Below are 23,289 nucleotides of genomic sequence, written 5' to 3'. Positions count from 1 at the left end.
CTGTATTAATCCAAAACTGCATATCAGTGAACTTTGTTTCCAGTTTTGAAGATCCAGCCTGACTATAATGTTACAGTTCATTTAGTATAAATGTGTTATTGCTGGTGTGCAGTTGGAAATTGCTTCAGTCATAAATACCCTCAAATAACATTGTCATAAGGAAGCATATGAAGATATGTCTACAAAAAAATTACTTCTTTTTTGTAGATGTGCCCCATAAAAATAAATAAATAAAATAAAATAAATATAATAATCATTGAAAAATGCCTTATGGAATTTAGCAGATATTTGTTTAACATTGATATGTACTACAGAAGTCAGCTACTGGAACAAATCCTAAAACACATCCCAACTCAATATCACCAGAACTCAAGATTGGTACTATCAACATAAGAAGCCTGAATGGCAAAGAAATGGAGCTAGCTGAGGAATTGGATAAGTACCAGATCGACATAATACAAGTAACTGAAACATAAAAGACAAAATCTGGTGAGATTTTTCTCAGCAATAAATACAAAATGTCATTCAGCCAATGACAATCAAGGAAAAGGAGTAGCAGCCATAGTATTCAACACAAAATATGAGGCTAATCTTCTTGAATGGCAGGCAGTCTCAAGTAGAGTGATGTGGGCAAATATGAGAATGGGGAACTGGACAATGAGACTTATTTGTGCCTATGGCCCAAAGAAGGTTCTACTAAGGTAGAAGTAGGGGAATTTTTTTAGGCTTTAGAAAAAGCAACTGATACAATGAAAAAGGAAACGTTGCTCCTTGTTGGGGATCGAAATAGCAGAGTAGGAAATGATTGTCAGACATACCAAAATATTTTATTAAAATATAGAGAAAAGCGCAAAGCTAATAATAATGGCAAATATTTGTTGAATTTCTGCTCAGGACATGGACTGGTTATTACTAACGCAATGTTCCAACATAAAAATGTGCACATTTTTATGTTTTCTCCTAGTGCAGGACATTAGAGTATAGAGAGGATTTGAAATTGGAAGTGATCACCATTTAGTCTTGAGGAGGAGAAAATTGAATTTCATATTGAAAAGAAGAACATATAAGAAAGTTTTAAAGTGAATAAAAGTTGAGCAGCTCTCAGATGTGAACTATAGACCTAAGTACACAAACATTATTGAAGAAAAAATGAAAGAGTTTGAGAACAAGAACCAAACCTTGGAGATTCAGGGGGAAAGCCCCGAAGAAAACTTTGATTGATTCAACCAGAGAGGTATATGGTGAGGTTGTCTGCAAGGATGGAAAAAAATCAGAACTCCATGGTGGACACAGGGAGTTAAAGAGGCAGTGAAGGAAAAGAAGAAAGCATATTATCAGCTTGTGCTCTAAGAGAATACAGAGACAAATGTAAGAAAGCTAAGCACTGTAAAACTAGCTAAACAAAAGTCATAGGAAGACTTTGGTAAGAACATTGAAAATAAATATCAAGACGGTGGCAAGATATTCTGGAGGTTGTTGAAGAAGCTCAGAAATGGTGCAAAGATTGCTGTAAAAGGAATTAGAGATGATAAAGGTGATATGAAAACTGGCGAAAAAGATATCCTTGATGTATGGAGTGATTACTTTGAAAAATAGCTGAATGAAACAATCATTGACAGCACAGTTGTGAAAAGCACTGACTAGTCATGCAACCAGGTATACATATCCATACTTGAAGTAGAAAAAGCCATCATGAGGAAATCTGAAATGTGGAAAGGCAGCTGGAGTAGATGATATTCAACCAGAAATGCTTAAGTATAGAATCTTACAATGGCTGCACTGCATAGTGCAGAAGGCCTGGACAGAGGGATGAATTCCATATAATTAGAGTAGAGCTCTCATAGTAACCATATATAAAAAGGGAAATAAAACTGAATGTGAGAATTACCGAGGTATTTCTCTACTGAGTGTTCCCCATAAGATTTACGCAAGTATACTTGAGAAACGGTTGAAAAAGATTGTGGAAGAGAAGCTTGGTGAAGAATAAGCTAGATTCAGGCCAAATAGAAGCTGTCAAGATCAGATTTTCACTTTGCGACAGATAGTTGAGAAATCATAGGAATACAACAAAGATCTGTATTTAAGTTTTGTAGATCTGGAAAAGTCATATGACAAGGTGCCAAGAGAGAAGCTATTCAAAACACTACAATTGTATGGTGTCAGTGGGGCATTATATCAAGCAGTACATAGTCTTTGAGTTGTAAATCATCAGTTCCTGTACTTCCTTCAATTAGAATTGAAGGAAGTACAGGAAGATGGTTTAATATTAAATCTGGTGTCAGACCAGGATGTACATTATCCTCTCTGTTATTCATCATGTATATATGGATCACATTATGAAGGAAAGTGGTATTAAACCTGATAACAAAATTTCAGATGTTAATGTCAGCTCTTTGCTTTATGTGGATGATGTTATACTTCTAAATAAATCCACTACAAGTCTGCAAGATTCCCTGAATAAATTGAATAACTGTTGTAATAGATATGGTATGAAGGTCAGCTATAACAAGACAAAGACAATGAAAATAGGCAGAAGCATTGAAAATATCAACCACATTGTGAATGGAGACCCTGTAAAACATTTCAGCTACTTAGGCACAATTTTTAATGAAGACAGTAAATTAAATATGGATATAGATAACAGAATCAACAAAGCTGGTATGGCAGGAAGTCAAATGAATAAATTTATATGGAATAAGAGAAATTAGTCAAAACACTAAATTAGCTGTATACAAGATATTGTTCAAACCAATTTTAACTTATGGATCTGAGAGCTAGGTTAGAAAAAAAACTTGATCAAAGACTAGAGACCATAGATATGAAAGTCCTAAGAAAGATTAGGAGTGTGAACAGATGACATCAATGGCAATATCATATTAAAAATGAGGATATTAGGAAAGAACTTGACATTATCAGCATCCAGGAATGTATTAGTAGAGCTAATCTCAAGTGGTATGATCACTTAAACAGAATAGGAGAGGAAAGATTAGGAAAATGAGTGTTCTCTGCCAGGTTGGCAGGAAAAAGACCCAGAGGAAGACCAAGATATAGGTGGATTGATATGGTAAAAAGTGCCTTAGAAGATGATACAAATATAAGATCTTGATAGTACACCCATTGAGGGTACATGTTCAGGAATTTGATGATGTACTGCATACTATAAGCACTTCTGTATTATCTGAAATTGGTACAAATAGAATCTGAAAAGGCAGAATACCATAGCCCTTGACATGCTGTTCAACAGCTTTTGTGAGTTTAATCATGTGTTGTTTTCAGCAATAGATGCCAATCTCTTGATTGCTCAGTCACCTATTACTCATAATCATTGTCATGTGATTTGATTGGTCATGTTTACTTGTAATTGGATCACAGTAGGTATGACAACATTTAGTGAGTGCTACTGTCTTGAGTGCTCAATTTGAATAGTAGACAGTTCTGTTTCTGTGGTAATAGTGAGGGACACATTTTTATAGTAAGTACTGGGTCCCCATTCCATTATAAAACATGATTGATGTCGCATTATTATCCTGAAGAGTCGGTCATCTGCAACTGGTGATAAGTTTTTCCCATCTGAGAAGACTTTTGTAGTCATATACTTAATACTCCTTGTTACCCAAAGAACATTTTGTGTTAATACTATATTTGGAGTAGTAAGTGCCATAACAATTTCTTCTGTTGAACCTTAAAAATGATTACATATCTACTCCATTTTGTATCACATCATAGTACCAGAGCGGCACGGGTACAGTATAACAATTATATTGTACACCTGACAACATGTGTGATCCTCTATTCTACTATGTGACATTACATTACTGCTTATATTTTTCTGAACAGTAAATTAAGCAAGAATATGTTTTGAGGTTCTTTTTTTTCTTTCTCTTTCTTTCTCTCTCTCAGTGAAGAAGTATTTGATTTTTCAAGTGGTCAGATGACACAAGCCAAAGCAAAACACCTGAAGGATACTATGTGTAATGAATTTTCTCAGATCTTCCAGCTCTGCCAGTTTGTCATGGTAAGTTAACTTAATTCACTCTGTAAGGCTAGCTACACATAACAAAGATTACAACTATTATTATTCTTTTAGTATTCAATTAGTATTCTTTTAAATTAGTGTTAGATGTTGAAAGTTTTTCTACTTGGTTATACTATAAATTAAAGATGCCAAAAAAGTATATTCTTGGTTTAATCTTTGATCCCAAACATAAGCAGATGAGACCTCAATGAAAGTCAAAACTGGTTTGGGTAGTGACCCTTTCCATAATGCATAACATTATACATGTCTTTAAAGATATGTGTTTTGTGTTATGGGATACTAAGGCAAGTAATGTGAAGCCATTAGTCTTCATATAAGAGTTGCCTAGTTCGTGAAGCTACTTCACGCACAAACTTTGTTTGCTTACACTCGGATAAAGGATTAAACCAAGAATTTAATTTCTTGGCATCCTTAACTTATAAATTAGTATTAGTATTCGTTTAAAAAATTCATTTTAAATTCTTTTAACAATTAGTGTTCTTTTGAAATGCTTGATTTAATAATAAACATGTCTAAGGTAGGCATAAAATACATATCACTAGGAATCTATGTTCTGTGCATTTCGAGGAGTAGGCAATAAGTAAGTAGCACAGAAGCCATTGGAAGTGCCTCCATAGTGCAATCAGAATGACTTATCCTTTGGTTTTGGGTAACAGACCCAGGATCAAATGCCATCGGGGATATAAGGAACATTTTTACAGCCCTATCAAGTGAAGGTGAGATAGCTGGCCTCATATGGAGATGTAAGGATCTTGAGAATTTTTTATTGTGAAACAAATGAGCCAAAAAATTCACACAGCTGATAGGGCACAGCATCATCTTTTTTTTTTTTTTTTTGAGTATGTTTCTTCAAAAGATATGCAGAATATTGTGATAGTATAATGCAATTCAGCTTTCATTATTAGCATTCTTTCAGTAAGCTTCTTCCAAATCAATCTGTTGTCTCTAATGTTGAAATCTTCCATTCCTTCTTTTAATTTGCCACTAATCACTTCAATAGGCTACGCTATTGAGATCTTCCTGTGAATCTTTTTATGGAATTCAATAGCTGTTTTGCTAATCTTTCCTCTTCTATTCTGGTCAAAGGGTCCATACCATCTTAGCCTAGATCTGCTTATACATCTGTAATTGCTAATACCTAAATGAGTCTATCATTAATACACTTGTTCACTGTCCTAATTTTCCTCAGTTCCCCGTGTGTTCTTGAGAGTCTTCAGATACTAGTTTTATTCCAATCCAGCTTTCAGGTTCATAAGTTAAAACTATTTGAATATTGTCATATATGCCTCTCAGTTGTTTTGACTAATTCCTCTGTTATTCTATATAAATTTATTCAACAGCCATACCATTGTTGCTTGTTTTGTTATCTGTTTCCTTATTTAATTTGCCATATTCACTAAATATTGACTGCATTCTAGATGGAGACCCATCTAGAATGCAGTCAATATTTTCTATTTCTGCTAATTGTCACCAATTTTCATAACTGTATTATTCATTTCAAAAAGTAGAGTGATGTGGGCAAATAACAATGAGAGGTAATCATGCCTATGGTTCTAAAGAAGGTTCTAATAAGGAAGAAGTGGAGGAATTTTTCAAGGAGTTAGAAAAGGTAACTGACAGAACAGCAAAAGGAAAAGTCTGTTCATGTTGGAGATCCAGAAAGCAGAGTAGGAAATCATTATCACATATATAGAAATGTTTTGGGAAAATTTGGAGAAAAGAGCAAAGCAAATAATAATGGTAAGTACTTGATGGATTTCTGTTAATGATATCGACTAGTTATACTAAGACCATGTTCCAACATAAAATTGTATACAAATTCACATGGAGAGAAGAAGTGACTAATAAGTAAAGTTTCATTCATTACGTATTGTTGATTGTGATGTTTGTCCACTAGACACAAGTATACAGAGGATTTGAAATTGGAAATGATCACCATTTAATTTTAAGAGGATAAAATTAAATTCTATATTGCAAAATGAAGAGTGCAAGAAGTGAATCAGATGAGCAGCTCTCAAATGTGAATTGTAGACTAAAATACACAAATGTTATTCAAAAAAATGAGTACGAAAACAAGAAGCAAATCTTGCAATCATTGGCAAACCTTAAAAAAAAACATTGATTTAACTGGAGAGGAATAATATGAAGTTGTGTGTGAGGATAGAAAAATCAGAACTCTGTGGCGGAATCAGGAAGTTTAAAAGCGGCATCGAAGGCAAAGAAGGATTATTGAAAGTTCCTAGGAGGTAAGTCAGCTTGCGCTTTTTGAGAATACAGAGAAAAATGTAAGAAAATAAAGCATTGGATAAAACTAGCTAAACAAAAGTCATGGGAAGACTTTGATAAGAACATAAATATCAGGAAGGTGGCAAATATTCTGGAGGGTCAAAAACTTAGCAGTTGAGGAAAGAGTAATGTAAAAGAAATGAGAGTTGATAAAGGAGACATGAAATCTGAAGATAAATATACTCTAGTCATCTTGAGTAATTACTTCAAAAGATTGCAGAATGAAACAAGCAATGACGTCACGATAGTAGTAAACGCTCAACAGAAATGCAGTCAGGAGTACATATCAGCTATGTACTCCTGAGTACATATATGGAATAAGAAAGAAATTATTTAAAACATTAAATTAGCTGTATACAAAACTCTGTTCAAGCCAATTTCAACTTATGGATCTGAAAGCTGGGTTAGAAATAAAACATTTGATCAAAGACCAGAGACCACAGATAAGAGTCCTGAGAAAGATTAGGGTGAACAGATGGCATTATAATGGGAATGGCAATATAACATTAAAAATGGGGGCTGTTAGGAAATAACTTGACATTGTTAGCATTCCGGAATGTGTTAGCAGAGCTCATCTCAGGTGGTATGGTTAAACAAGAATAAGAGAGGAAAGATTAGCAAAACAAGTGTTTTGTACTCCCCCCCCCCTTACCTCATGGGTATATGTCAGGAATTTGACTATGATTCTTCTTCAATATAATAAATTAGCATAATATAATTCTGATGTTTTTGACTTTTCCTATGACTACTCGAAATCTTCAAATCTTATTACAGATAGTTTTTTTTTTTTTTTGTTACTATAATTTTTTGGTCTATTTGTTTGTAATTAAACTCTGGTCCTAGCAATTCCTAGTGTGCCTGAATCTAATTTATTCTTCTCCATATTTCTTTTGTACAATTTTTTTTTTATTATGCTTGCATAACTCTTATTTGAACTGTCTGCAGTGAAATTTCTGTAATTTTGACTTCAAATTTTATAGATTGAGAGTGCTATTCCAATTATAGACAGTTTGACCTTTTGATGACCAGGACTTCCAAATTTTTATTCAGAAGTTGAAACATGTGGACTAATGCAATAGGTTTCTATAGGAATCCTTTAGCCTAATATAGTGTCTTAGGTGAACTTTATCTGCAATTTTCACTTTTTTTAGTAAGGAGTGAGTTTATTATAATAATGATTGCTATAGTGAGTTTTGATATGTAGATTTCATTTTATGAGTATTTCTGTTTGAATATCATACACTCTAGTCCCTTTCTGCATTTAACATTCTGGTAGTTTTTTCCTCCATCTAGTATTAAAATTCACTGGATGTAGAATTGTACTTAACTATATTCTTCCTAAATATATTGTATTAATTTTCTGTTGCTGCTTATGTCATTTAAAAGCTTTTCCCAGTCTTCAATTAGTCTGTACATCCAGTATGTCTTTATCTTCATTTTGTCACATTTTTTTATTATTTCTGATTGCTTTTATAATAATCTTTTTTTCATGTCTGATCTGTTTCATTAGCCTTCATAACATTTTCCATCTAAAGTTTATCATCTGTATTCTTTCCAGAGTTAGTTTTCTCACTTAGCTTTTATATATACACAATGTTGACAAAAGTATTTGGATACCTAGCTGAGGTAAAAAAAAAAAAAAGCATTTTAATTTAATTTCTAGTACCAAGTGGAATCACCTTCTCCTGAATGGCATAAATTACATTTTGGGGCATGCCTTCAACCAATTTCTGATACGTCACAACAGGAATATTCTGTTGTGACGTATTGTCAAATAAGTGTATACATATTCCTTGCACAAATCCATTCCCCTTCATGTTGCTAACAGCCTCTGTGGTCTTGAGATCTTCGATGGGGGTTGAGGTCTCGACTTTTAACTGGCAAGTCTAACACTTCAACATTTTGTGAAAACTAGTCTTGGGCATGCAGTGTAGCATGACATGGAGCACTGTCGTGCTGAAACATGCAAGGGTTATTGCTGAAGTACTTTTCGTACTTGTAGTGTATACAAATGATGGAAGCATGATGTCCAGGTAGCCATCAGATGTCATCTTTTTTTTGGGCAACTTCACCAATGGACCAAGCCCCATCCAACTGAAACACTCCCATATCATTACCAAGCCTCCACCAAACTTGACAGTTGGAATGATGCAGTCCTGCCAGAACTGTTCCCTGAGTAATCCCCAGATCCAAAAACGACCATCAGAGTGAAACAAATCTGAAGCATGATTCATTCCTCCGCAGAACTCTTTTCCAATCATCTGCAGTCCAGGATTGATGTGAAAGACTACTCCAAATGTTGTTTGGCATTGGGGGGGAGGGGGGGGGGAGAGGATAACGTGTGTGTTGTTCGCAGCACCTCTGCCTTGGTAACCTAAGGCATTCAACTTCCGCAGAAAGTTCTAGTGCTGACAGATATCCCTGCTGCATTTTCCAGGTTGACTTAGCGGTCTGCTGCTGCTGTTGTGCAGGATTCTCAAACATTTTGAAACAGAATTCATCGAAATCGGTCATTGAGTGATGTCCCAGGGCAATTTCCTGTTGTGGTAACACCAACTTTTCATCTACAAATGACATAAGCAATGGCAGATTTTGGTATACTGAGATGGGTAGCAATGTCATGGACAGAAAGACCACTGATATGATACCCAACTCCTAGCTGAATGTGGCTTCTCGACATCTAGTATAGTGCAGCACATTGTATTTTTTTTATTACCTGACTTACTCAGATGCTCCCTGAATATTTGTATGTGGTAGGATCTGAAATTTGCATGGCACCTTAATGTGTCCAAATATTTTTTTCAGCATAGTGTGTGCATGTATATTTTATTTCCATAGGGTAGATTGTTGACTTACTCAATAGGAACTTTGATAAATTTTGCTTTCCAAAATTGTTACTTCTCGAATCATAAAGTTCTAATTTATCTGTTATTGTCAACAACTTCAGATAGCTCAATTTTGGAATGGATTTTTCTTTTAAAATATTAAGAAAGCAAAGCTGTTTGGCCTAATAGATGATTGGGGGATAATCCTGCTCTGCTTCTGTTGCACACAATATTCAGAAAAGTTGAAATGCTACAAGTTATATTATCTGTGAAGTTTTCCATACTTGTAGTGTATACATATTTCTAATAGAAGTTATAGTGAGAAATCTGTATAGCAGCAATGGAGGCAGGTACATTTTGCTGTTCATCAATTCATCACTGTTAGAACAATATCATGTTATTATTGGTGCATAGCTTTACAACTAATATAATATTTGATAGACACACATTGAATGAAGTTTCATTATCCAATGATAGTAACAAAATTTTAAATTCAGATGTCTGCTGAGTAAATTAAGAAAGATCAAAGGTTAAAGGCAGGCAATTAACCATTAAATTAAAAATGCCAAGAAATTATATGCTTGATTTAATTCTTTATCCAGGTGTAAGCAGACAAAGTTTTCATGTGAAGTAACTTCACGACTGTGCAACTTGTATATAGAGGCTAATAAGAGAACCTGATAGTATTAGGTGAAAGAAAAGGCAGATAGAAAGTATGAGAAAGAGGCCTCAGCTTCTTTTACATCATCATATAACCAAAGGCTATATGATGATATAAAAGGCAGTTTTCCTTTTTCACCGATCTCATATAGATGAACAACCAAAAGATCATTTGAAACTAAAGTTCAAAGATGATTGATATCTAGATGGTTACCCTTATCTGAGTTAACTGCCTTGACTAATCTTTAAAGGTACCTGTGGCATAACTATAAATAATAAATTACACGATAACCACAGTAATTAATTTTAATGAAATAAAGGTACAGATAGTTTGTACTGAAATTAACAGTAGATCATCAGTGTAGACAACTAGCAATTCAAAGGTATGGAATACAAAGGACATAACAGCGGTGGATTACCAATTAAAAACTTGCCACGTGCTAGAAATTAATATTAATAAATAATATTATTAATTTTATTCTTAAGAATGTATTTTTTTGATAGTTACATAAGATAAGATTATCAAGTCTTTAATTAATAGAGCACATAAAGTGTGCTCCTCTCCCTCAAGCTTACAAAAAGAACTTCTCACCATCAAAGCATTAATGGAATTTAATGGTTACACCCCTAATCAAATCCAGCAGATAATTGACTCCTATGTTTCAACACCTCAGGATTCTTCAACAGACCACAGGGTTCCAATCCCTTATATTTCTGGCATCTCAGAACCGATTGGTAGAATTTTGAAGAAGTATCATCTCATTCTCATATATTTTCCGATCAACAAAATTTCTCAGCTGTTGCCATCTACAAAAGACAAACTGGCACCTCTATCATTAGCTGGTGTTTACCAGATACTGTGTGAATGCAATCTAGCATATTTTGGACAAACAGGCCATTCTGTGGAAAAAAGAATGCATGAATATCAATATTATATCGAATACACGAAATCCCAAAAGTCTGGTCTGGCACAACATAGTATTGACACTAAACACAATATCCAGTGGGATAAAGCTCATCTTCTCCATAGATGCAAGTTTAAATATGAACAGCTTTTCAAAGAAAGTTGCAAAGCCCTTTTACATTGGCCAAATCTGAATCGCAACAATTGTCTCTCTCTCCCAAAAGTTTGAGATTCTTATCTTATGTAACCATCAAAAAAATAGTTTTTAAGAATAAAATTAATATTATTTATTAATATTAATCTCTAGCATGCAGCAACAGTTTTTAATTGGTAATCCACTGACTGTTATGTACTTTGTATTACCTTCCTTTGAATTGCTTGTTGTCTACACTGATGATGTACTGTTAATTTCAGTACGAAATATCTGTACTTTTATTTCATTAAAGTTAAGTTAATTACTGTGGTTATCGTGTAATTTATTATTTAACTGCCTTGAGTTGGCCTTCTCTGCCCAGTATTGCTCTCCAGTCATCCCTGCAATTGACTAGAAGACCACATTGAATTAAGATGATGGAACTATTTAAAAAATCTTTCATAGCAAAAATAGACAGAATTGTATCTCCACTTGGTGAATATTGCATAATGTGGGTGGTCTACACCATCTAGTCAAAAATTTAATATCTCCTAGAATGCTTCTTTCTAACTACAAAAATTGTCTGACTGAACAATAAAATTTCCACAACATAATATTATAAAGTACACAACTATGAAAGAAAGATTTATGTGAGCATACTTCGGGCTAAGAAAATTGTAGAAGAAAAATTTGTTGGGTGGGTGAGGGAAGAATTAGTTCCAGGTCAAATAAGGTTATCATGCCTCTTCAGATTTCCAATTCAAGGAGTGTACAGGATACTAAGGTTATTAATAATATCCTATTGTTGGTTTTTGTCCATCTAGTTTGTCAGGATTCTAGTATAGTCAGTATGTGTTTTCTAGGGCATTTCTGATGGCATCAATCCACCTTGAGCTTGATATTCATGGAGCTTTTTTCATTGTATCATTAAACATTATAATAAATTTAGTTTATCAAACACTTGTTTTACTAACCTTTTCATTCTGGTTAAGTGAGTACACTGCTTAGATTAGAGCTTTTCTCCCATTCTTTTATGCTAAAAATGCAAACTTCCTTTCTAATATCTTCATTTTTTTTCATTGTATCATTAAACATAATAAATTTAGTAACTCAACTCCTCCCTGATCCATAAGTTAAAATTGGAGTGACTATTCATACATGTTACCAGTTTCATGTTTTGCTAATTTCTCTCTTATTCCATATAAATTCATTTGGCTACCCACCATAATAGTTTTGCTTATTTTGTTGTCTGTTTCCACCTAAGGTTATCCAAGTTCCTGGCTATTACTGATTTTCATTCCAAATTTGTTACAGCAGTTATTCAGTTTAGTTAAACAATATTGAAGGCATTCACTGGATTTGTTAGTAGTATAAAATCATTTTCAAAAGTATAGAACTCAGCTTGATAGCTCTGATCTAGATATCCGGTCTAATGCCACTTTCAGGATGCAGTTTTCATCCTTGTGGAGATAGTATGCATCTTTATCAAACCATCTTTCTGCACTTTCATCTAATTGATCAACAAATGTATATTGCCATGTTACAGGATAATCTGGAGATTGCACTCTGCATCATTTCAGAAACACTGCAAATGGTAAGATTTAAAACTAAATATGAAATAACTTGGCAAGTAAATATTGCACATATCAAATTTTAATAAACTCCATTTCGGGTAAAACTTTTTGTGTGGGGAGAGAGAGAGAGAGAGAGATGGACAAAACAAACAAATGGATACTTGTGCATTTTTCAAAATGAACTTAATCACACTTATTAAGGTTGGCTATTACAGGCTGTATGCATTACTTTGTGCTTTATTTACTTGTTTTCTATGCATATATATATTAAATATTCGAAATTACACAATGATTTACTTTCCCCTTTTTAATAGGAAAACTCTCAAAATGCTCTCCTTGTGCATGCAACATTAGAAACCCTCTTGAGGTTTTTGAATTGGATTCCTTTAGGTTATATCTTTGAAACTAAATTGATTAGCACATTAATATACAAAGTAAGTATTATTGTTATAACAAATAATTTATTATGAAATGTAGTATTTTTATGACATTGATTTAATCATATATGGTCATATTTAATACACCAAAGAAATAGGAACTTGTCTAAGAAAAGCACAATTTAATTAATCCAAATATGTTATAATTAACAAGATATTGTCATTGAGAACTTGATATAGCAATCTTGATGTAACTCAAACCCAGTATATGGCTCAACCTTCATACCTAAGCATTTCTGGTTGAATATACCATCTACTCCAGCTATCTTTCCATATTTCAAGTTTTTGATGAATTTTTCCTCCCTCAAATATTGATATGTATTTCTCTTGAAAATGTTCTAGTATCACTGCTTGTTTCATTAGTCTTTAAAAGTAATTACTCTAGACATCTAGGATATCCTTACCTTCAGTTTTCATGTCACTTTTATCATCTTAGATTTGTTTCAAACATAGTTTAGCTCTCTAAAATTTTTCTCTGTATCCTTTTAGGGCATCTGCCAACTATTTGCTAGGAACTTTAGGTGTGCTTCTTTCTTTTCCAGGACTGCTTCTTTAACTTCTGTCTGCCGTGGAATTCTTATTTTTCTAACCTTATAGATGACTTTACCACATACCACTGTAAATGAATCAGTCAGTTTCTTCTTCAGAGTTTGCCACTGGGATTCCAATGTTTGGTTCTTATTTTCAAACTGCTTCAAATTTTCTTCAATAATGTTTGCCTGTAAATGCTGCTGAACTTCAATTTTTTAAAACTTTCTTCCATACTGTTCTTTTCAGTGTAATATCTATTCATTTTGAACCAGCATGAAAATTTCACTATCAACAACCACAGTCAATGAGGCTTTTCTTATTTTGTGTCTTCTCTCCAAGTGAATTTATGCACATCTTTATGTTGGAAAATGGTGTTAGTAATGACTTGTCCATGCTTATTACCATGGACATTACCAAATACTTACCTTGTTATTAGTTTTTCCCCAAATGTTTATATGCCCAGTGGTATTCCTTTCCTACTATGCTTTCTAGATCTCCATCAAGGAACACTTTTTCAATATTTTCTGACTCAAAAAAAAATTCTTCCACTTCTTCCTTAGAACCTTATGTGGGACCCTAAAACACAAGTTTCATTGTTCACTGATTCCGATAGTGATGATTCTGTAGATTTAGGGCATAATTCAAATAATTTAAGTGAGATATTTGAAAGTATAGAAATGAAATTTTTAAGTATAGTAAATTGGAAGATGTAAATTCTGAATTGTCTCTAGCATCAGATGATTCTGAAACTAGTGATTCCGAGACTGTAAATAACGATAAGCAGGAATCACATTATTTTTTAAGATCAAGGAATAAGCATTAACAGTTTTGTTAAATATAGGTAAAATATTTAAAAAATTTAAAAAAAAAAAATTTTTTTTTTTCAGAGAAAGATGAAACTGATGTAAAAATAATCATAATTTAAAATTCTGAATATTTTTACGAATTGTTTATGTTAGAATGTTTATTAGTTTTAGTTTCATAACACGCATTGTTGGCACTTGCATTGTTCCCGTTATTGAAATTGTTTTGTCAAAAATGATATGTAAAGCAGTTAAACAATTGATGTACTTACTGGATTTGATTAGTTGTGTTACTTTAAAACAATTTTATTGTAGTTTAAAATTATCAAGTGTTGTGTTTTGAAGAGACATCCTCGTTACGCTAACATAATCTACATGTCAGCCATTTTATTTAGTTTCTTGCTTACCAGTTTCATGGAGTGCATATGCTCACTGAGAAGTTTGATGTGTGATTGACAGCTGACAGAAAGCGTTCGGTATCGTAGTGATGGGGAAAAAAAACCAAAGAGTGTTCGGAAGAAATTAGAACACATGCTGGCAGATGCATGTATTTAGATTTGGAGGAATTTGAGTTTTTTTATGTTACAGTCGGAGGAAAATTAATAGTATATTCCGAAAAAGAAATCGTATAACTATGAAGTTTTAAAGCGGAATAAGCATTGGTAGATAAAAGGAAAATATTGCTATAGATCGTTTTAAAAGGAATATTCAAGGAAACGATTTATAGTAGATTTCGAAAAGGGAATCGTACAACTGTGAATTTTTTAAAGTGGAAGAGTTAAGACTGTCAATAAGCATTAGTGAATAAAAGAAGAAATTGCTATTTACGTTCTAAAGGAATGTTTGAGAAAACTCTGATTAGGAAGTTTCTTCTTTATTAAGGATGCCGGATCTAACTATTATTTCTACTAAAAAGAGACAGAATCGAGTCAGGAAGAATTAATGTGTGGTACATACAGGGTGTTCGGGATAAATTTGACAGTTTCGTAAGGAAAAAGAAAATCTTCTTTGTATCTATTAAATTTAATGAATTGACAAAAAACATTACAGGCAGAGTTAATTACAATACTATCAACAAGATTTACTCAAAATAACCACCATTAGCATCGATCACAGCTTCAATTCTGCTTCGGAACCTCGAACAAGCTGATGCTACAGTCTCCCTGGGAAGGGCCGCAAAAACTGTTTTAATTTTATCCATTAACTGGGCTTTTGTATTACTGGAAGTGCGATTGGTGTCTTTTTCAACTGCGCCCCATACAAAATAATCCATGGGGTTAAGGTCTGGGGAGTTTGGAGGCCAAACATTTGGACTGGTGAAGTCGTAGAAATTTTCAGACAACCATTTTTGACTTTTCCCAGAGGTGTGGCAAGGGGCCGAATCCTGCTGCCATACATACGGCCTACCATTGGCTACCCTTGTTATCCAGGGCTTGACTACAGTTAGCAACTCCACGAACAAAGCCCGAATTCCAATGCCAGGGTTCTTCAACACCTGTTCCTGCAGATTTGCGAGGAATTCTGCTGTACGAACGCAATCAGATCGTCTGCTAGGGATCTTTCTTCCTGCTACATCCTCGTAGTCACCATTGCAAGTCTCTAGTTCATGCCTGATTGTTTTTACTGTATTCAGGGAGCACTGGGCAGCAGTCGTAATATCCTTATTTTGATGGCGGGCTCGAATCATCATGATACAAGTTATTCTCTTCCATGATTCAGGTGGGTTCCAGCTATCCATCCTTTCTGACATCTTGTATATGAATGAAGAAGGGTCCAAACTTTTAAATGAAGAGAAGTGTGTGTTAATACATGTAACTTACGGAAAAATATAATTAATTATAAATATGTCAAATTTATCCCGAACACCCTGTAAGTGATGAGAAAGGATCCTATGAAAATGAAGAGTCAAGTCATATATCTTTGGAAAAGGGCCTTGATAGAGAGAGAAATTGGCTATGAACATTTTGTCATTGTGAAAACAAAGTGTTTAGTCTAGTCTTAAGTGTAAGTTTATTTTTAAAAGGGCCTTGGATCCAGTTAATTCTGTAGTTAGTTATAGTTATGTAATATTGTTTGAAGTATATATATATATATATATATATATATATATTGTTTGTGTTTTATTAAATGTTTTTATTTTGGTCTTGAGTCAGTTATTTATTTATTTTTTTTGGATTCTGAAAGAAATAGTGAAAAAGAAGTCATTGCACCAATCGGAGTGAACCCTTGTTCAATAAATAAAAGCACTCGGAAATAAAAAAAAAATAATTGTTGAACAAAGATCATCTCTATATACATGATTAAATAAATAAAAATCCTATATTTAACCAATGGTGCAACTGGTAGGATTAATATTATAATAATATCCTCTATATAAACATATCCCTTCAAATTATTACAGTTAGATGGAAGTGATAATGTATCCTAGGAAATGCGGCATAGTAGTTGCATAGATTAACCTATCAATGCTAAAATTTCATTCCATTATTTCAAACAGTACTGGCTTTTGTAAACATGCATACTAACTCAATTCTGGTTCTTTAACAGGTCCCACTTACATCACTTATCAAATATGACCCCTTCCCCCACATGGCCATTCCTCTCTATCATTGCTGATATTACATTTCTTCCCAGACCTAAATGTTATCCATTCCTGAAATCATCCTCACACTCCTCACACAGTGCCTTTGGCTTAATATTACTACTATGAAATGTGAAAGCATTATTTGCTCGGGATACTTTCTAATCAAAAGGTTCTGGTATAAATTCATATGTGGCTTGGACATTTTTAAATGACTTCATTGCCATCCAACCAGTTTAGCATTGGCCTGAAGCAGCTTGAAATACTTTTGGCCTCTACAGAATGGTACCTGGGTCATCTAATCCTTAGCCCACCCACAGTAAAAACACTGATGTATGCAAATTACCAGAATTTATATTTAAAAAAAATATATATAAAATGGCACACAATAACAGAATAATTTTTTTAAAACAAAATCGTTGCGGTGCAAAATGTAATTATGGTTATACAGAAGGGGAATCTTGTTACTCTGGATAATTGTATCTGAAAATACTAAACAATTAAGTCTATTGTGAACTGCTTATTCAGAAAATATTAGATTTATGATGTTGCACTTCAGTTTTGGAATGCAGATTGTAAGCTTTGACACCTTCTTTGCTATGATAAAATGACTTACTCATAATTTTAAAATCAATGTTTTTTTATCTGCTATGAAAGAAATTATATTTATGCTCAATTATTACTGTAGTCATTTCATATTTTAATTGTCAGCATGACAGTTGGCTTGCAGCCATAGTTCTTGATTTTAAGAGTCAGTAGATCTATTGATTCACAGCAATTTGAAAGTTGAGATTGTAAATTTTCTGTTAAAAGGCAGTGTTAACCTTTTTTTTTTTTTTTTTCAAATTCACTTTGTTAAACAGCATTTCTTGCTGTAAAATTAGCTTGACTCTGTTATGAATATTGATTTGTTAATTTAAAAGACTCACTATTATTAACCCCTTCTGCATGAATCTTATCTTCAATAATGCAAAAAAAAAAAAAAAAATTGGCATTAGCGCAAAATAGATTTCTTCCCCTAGAAATTTCAGTTTTCATAACAAACCATTCCTTCACTCTGTGTTATATAAGAACAATTAAAATATTTTGTTATTCAGCATTTTTTGTAATGATCTTTTACTCTGAAAGCAGTATTCATTTAGATGTTGATTAGATTAGAATCCTATGGATAGTGCCATTGTCTGCCTATATTAAGTTGGTATTGTGCAGTACAGTTGAAGTTTGCTGTTCAACTTCATGTAAAATGTGGAACATGCAGTTAGTTCTGCATTTTTTTATACGGGGAATAGGTTAAGTATTCAGAAGAAAATGCAACTAGGAAAACACATGCAAAATTAATTTTAAAAAAATGCAGGTTTGAAAGGATATAATGTTTTGTACTTTTGTCAAGGAGGATGTAGATAAACATTTAGAAAAAAATGTGACTAGAAAATATCATAATCATCAAATTCCTGCCATGTACCCTCAAGGGGTGTACAGGATATGATAGTACTACATGAAAAAATTACATCATTACTAACTTCCTATTTACAATTTTCCTCCAAATCAGTCTGTTACTTGTCAAGACTCCAACATTACCAGATCTTATATTTCTATCGTCCAAGGCATTTTGTACCGTATCAATCCACCTATATCTTGGTCTTCCTCTGGGTCGTTTTCCTGCCAACCTGGCAGAGAACACTTGTTTTGCTAATCTTTTCTCTCCCATTCTATTTAAGTGACCATACCACCTGAGATTAGCTCTGCTAATGCATTCCTAGATGCTGACAATGTCAACTTCTTTCCTAATATTCTCGTTTTTAATATGATATTTCTATTGATGCCATCTGTTCACGCCTCTAATCTTTCTCAGAACTCTCATATCTGCGGTCTCTAGTCTTTGGTCAAGTGTTTTACTTCTGACCCAGCTCTCAGATCTATAAGTTAAAACTGGTTTGAACACTGTCTTGTATACTGCTAATTTAGTGTTCCGACTAATTTCTCTCTTATTCCATATGAATTTATTCACTTGACTTCCCACCATACCAGCTTTGCTGATTCTGTTGTCTATTTCTATATTAAATTTACAATCTTCAGTAAAAATCGTGCCTAAGTAGCTGAAATGTTTTACTTGTTCCACAGGTTCTTGATTCACAACAGAGTTGACATTTTCAATGATTCTGCCTATTTTCATTGTCTTTGTCTTTTTATTGCTGACCTTCATATCATATCTATTACAACAGTTATTCAATTTAGTCAGAGAATCTTGCAGACTTGCAGCGGATTTATTTAGAAGTATAACATCATCAGCATAAAGCAAAGAGCTGACATTAACATCTCCAATTTTGATATCATGTTTAATACCACTTTCCTTCATAATGTGATCCATATAGATAATGAATAACAGAGGGGATAATGTACATCCTTGTCTCACACCAGATTTAACATTAAACCATCTTCCTGTACTTCCTTCAATTCTAACAGCTGACTTACAACTCAAATAAAGACTAGGTATTGCTTGATATAATGCCCCATTTACACCATATAACTGTAGCGTGTTGAAAGCTTCTCTCTTGGCACCTTGTCATATGCCTTTTCCAAATCGACAAAACTTAAATACAGAACTTTGTTATATTCCCATGCTTTCTCGACTATTTGTCATAAAGTAAAGATCTGATCCTGACAGCCTCTATTTGGCCTGAATCCAGCTTGTTCTTCACCTAGCTTTTCTTCCACAATTCTTCTGAATCGTTTCTCAAGTATACTTGCATGGATCTTGTCAGGAACACTTAGTAGGGATATACCTCTGTAATTCTCACATTCAGTTTTATTTCCCTTTTTATATATGGGTACTATGAGAGCTCTACTCCAATCATTGGGAATTCGTCCCTCTGTCCAGGCTTTCTGAACTATGCAGTGCAGCCACTGTAAGACCATTATACCACCATACTTCAGCATTTCTGGTCGAATATCATCTACTCCTGCTGCCTTTCCACATTTCAAACCTTTGTTGGCTTTTTCTACTTCAAGTATGTATATGTATTCCTGACTACATGCCTGGGCAGTGTTTTTTACCACTGTGCTGTCATCACTGCTTGTTTCATTTAGCAGTTTTTCAAAGTAATTGCTCCCTACTTCAAGGATATCTTTTTCTCTCGTTTTCATGTCACCTTTATCATCTCCAACTCCTTTTACAGCACCCTTTCCTCGATTCCTAAGCATCTTCAACAACCTCCAGAATATTTTGCCACCTTCTTGATATTTATTTTCTATATTCTTGCCAAAGTCCTCCCATGACTTTTGTTTAGCTAGTTTTACACAGTGTTCTTGCATTTGTCTCTGTATTCTTTAAGAGCACAAGCTGACATATTTGCCAGGAACTTTTGATGTGCTTTCTTCTTTTCATTCACTGCCTCTTTAATTTTCTGTGTCCACCATGGAGTACTGATTTTTCTATCCTTGCGGACAACCTCACCACATGCCTCTCTAGCTGAATCAATCAGGGCTTTCTTCAAGGCTTGCCAGTGAATCTCCAAGGTTTGATTCCTTTTCTCAAACTCTCATTTTTCCGTCAGTAATTTTTGTGTATTTAGTCTACAGTTCACATCTGAGAGCTGCTCAACTTTCATTCACTTTCAAACTTTCTTACATGTTATTCTTTTCAATATGAAATTCAATTTTATCCTGCTCAAGACTAAATAGTGATCACTTCTGATTTCAAATCCTCTATACACTCTGGTGTCCTGCACCAAGGAGAAAACATCACTATCAACAATAACATAGTCAATGAGACTTTTCTTATTCCTTGCTTCTTCTCGCCATGTGAATTTGTGCACATTTTTATGTTGGAACATGGTGTTAGTAATAACCAGTCCATGTCCTGAGCAGAAATCCAACAGATATTTGCCATTATTATTAGCTTTGCTCTTTTCTCCACATTTTCCCAAAATATTTTTGTATGTCTCACAGTCATTTCCTACTCTGCTATTTAGATCCCCAACAAGGACCAACTTTTCCTTTTTCATTGTGTCAGTTGCTTTTTCTCAAAAAGCAACTGACACAATGCCTCAAAAATTTCAAAAAAAAAAAAAAATTTCAAAAAAATTTCAAAAATGCCTCAAAAAAAAGCCTCAAAAAATTCCTTCACTTATACCGTATTTGAACCTTCTGTGGGACCATAGGCACAAATAAGTCTCATTGTCCAATTCCCCATTCTCATATTTTCCCACATTACTCTACTTGAGTCTGCCTGCCATTCAAGAAGATTAGCCTCATATTTTGTGTTGAATAATATGGCTACAACTTCTTTTCCTTGATTGTCATTGCCTGAATATAAAATTTTGTATTTATTGCTCAGAAAGATCTCACCAGTTTTCGTCTTTTTTGTTTCAGTCGCCCCTATTATGCCGATCTGGTACTTATCCAGTTCCTCAGCTAGTTCCATTTCTTTGCCATTCAGGCTTCTTATGTTGATAGTACCGATCTTTAACTCTAGTGATGTTGAGTTGGGGTGTGTTTTCAGATTTGTTCCAGTAGCTCACTTTTCGCTGTTCGCCCTGGTTCCCTGGAGAAAACAGCGGGGGCCTTGTTTAACCGGGCAACGCCCCAGCCGGCATGAAATTTTGTCATGTTGTACAATTAATTTTTATTTTGGAATATATTATATTCCAAAATAAAAATTGAATAACTCTCATCTTCTCATCTTCTTTATACCCTCTTTTACCTTGCGGTGTCGAGGGTCCACTGATCATTGGACCTCACTCCGTTTACAGGATAAGGTGGTCAGCCCTATGCCCCGGTGTATCCTATGGCCTGTAGTGTTAAGTTCTCAAGGCCAGTTTGCCTGCTTTGCGGGATGAAAAGCCCCAGAATAAACTGGGGAAAAAACCCTGCTGTCCATGCCCAAGACTGGCTAACTTGGCTATGGCTGAGGAAGATCCTTAAGCTCCTCACGTCACCGACGGGAATCGAACCTAGGACACTCCTTCCCGAGGCATATGGTTGCGAAGCGCATAGGCACTAGGCTAATCGCGCGAAATTGATTAACTAAATATTCATATTCAAAAAAAAAATTGAATAAGAATATATTCAAATTGTATTCTTATTGGTTTGACCAATAAGTATACAATTTGGTCGGCTAAATCCCAAATTGTTCGCCCATCCTCGTTCGTTCAGTATCAAAGTAGATACCCAACAGGGTGCACCACGAGAAGGTGAGGATTGGACATTAGGTCAGAAGCCCTGTTTGGTTCTCCGCATTCCTTTAAAGGCTATGTGGAGGTCTCCTCTCACTTATACAGCTTTGACCCTTAAGTACTCCCTAGAAAATATCATCATCATCATCATCATCAAATTCCTGCCATGTACCCTCAAGGGGTGTACAGGATATGACAGTACTACATGAAAAAATTACATCATTACTAACTTCCTATCTACAATTTTCCTCCAAATCAGTCTGTTACTTGTCAAGACTCCAACATTATCAGATCTTATATTTCTATCGTCTAAGGCACTTTGTACCGTATCAATCCACCTATATCTTGGTCTTCCTCTGGGTCGTTTTCCTGCCAACCTGGCAGAGAACACTTGTTTTGCTAATCTTTCCTCTCCCATTCTATTTAAGTGACCATAGCATCTGAGATTAGCTCTGCTAACGCATTCCTGGATGCTAACAATGTCAAGTTCTTTCCTAATATCCTCATTTTTAATATGATATTGCCATTGATGCCATCTGTTCACGCCTCTAATCTTTCTCAGGACTCTCATATCTGCGGTCTCTAGTCTTTGGTCAAGTGTTTTACTTCTGACCCAGCTCTCAGATCCATAAGTTAAAATTGGTTTGAACACAGTCTTGTATACAGCTAATTTAGTGTTCCGACTAATTTCTTTCTTATTCCATATGAATTTATTCAATTGACTTCCCACGATACCAGCTTTGCTGATTCTGTTGTCTATTTCTATATTTAGTTTACCATCTTCAGTAAAAATTGTGCCTAAGTAGGTGAAATGTTTTACTTGTTCCACAGGTTCTCCATTCACAACACAGTTGACATTTTCAATGATTCTGCCTATTTTCATTGTCTTTGTCTTTTTATTGCTGACCTTCATACCATATCTATTACAACAGCTATTCAATTTAGTCAGAGAATCTTGCAGACTTGTAGCGGATTTATTTAGAAGTATAACATCATCCGCATAAAGCAAAGAGCTGACATTAACATCTCCAATTTTGATATCAGGTTTAATACCACATTCCTTCATAATGTGATCCATATAGATAATGAATAACAGAGGGGATAATGTACATCCTTGTCTCACACCAGATTTAACATTAAACCATCTTCCTGTACTTCCTTCAATTCTAACTGCTGACTCACAACTCAAATAAAGACTAAGTATTGCTTGATATAATGCCCCATTGACACCATATAACTGCAGCGTATTGAATAGCTTCTCTCTTGGCACCTTGTCATATGCCTTTTCCAAATCGACAAAACTTAAATACAGATCTTTGTTATATTCCCATGCTTTCTCGACTAT

At 34.2% G+C, this 23,289-nt stretch overlaps 1 protein-coding gene across 1 annotated transcript in view; it reads left to right on the top strand.

Moving 5' to 3' along the window:
- Window positions 1-23,289, top strand: part of LOC150102567 (exportin-1-like) — a 448,940-nt gene that overhangs the window by 111,208 nt on the left and 314,443 nt on the right. The window contains exons 8-9 of the mRNA XM_090399503.1: window positions 3,901-4,015; window positions 12,733-12,852. Coding sequence (XP_090255629.1) covers window positions 3,901-4,015; window positions 12,733-12,852 — 235 coding nt within the window. The remainder of the gene's footprint in view (window positions 1-3,900; window positions 4,016-12,732; window positions 12,853-23,289) is intronic.

Source organism: Typopeltis vanoorti, chromosome 10 (genome assembly GCF_054136105.1).
Source record: "Typopeltis vanoorti isolate ZY-2024b chromosome 10, IOZ_Tvanoo_1.0, whole genome shotgun sequence".
Taxonomy (NCBI): Eukaryota; Metazoa; Arthropoda; class Arachnida; order Uropygi; family Thelyphonidae; genus Typopeltis; species Typopeltis vanoorti.
Note: the sequence above shows the minus strand (reverse complement) of the source record. Positions and strands in the feature narration are given on the sequence as shown.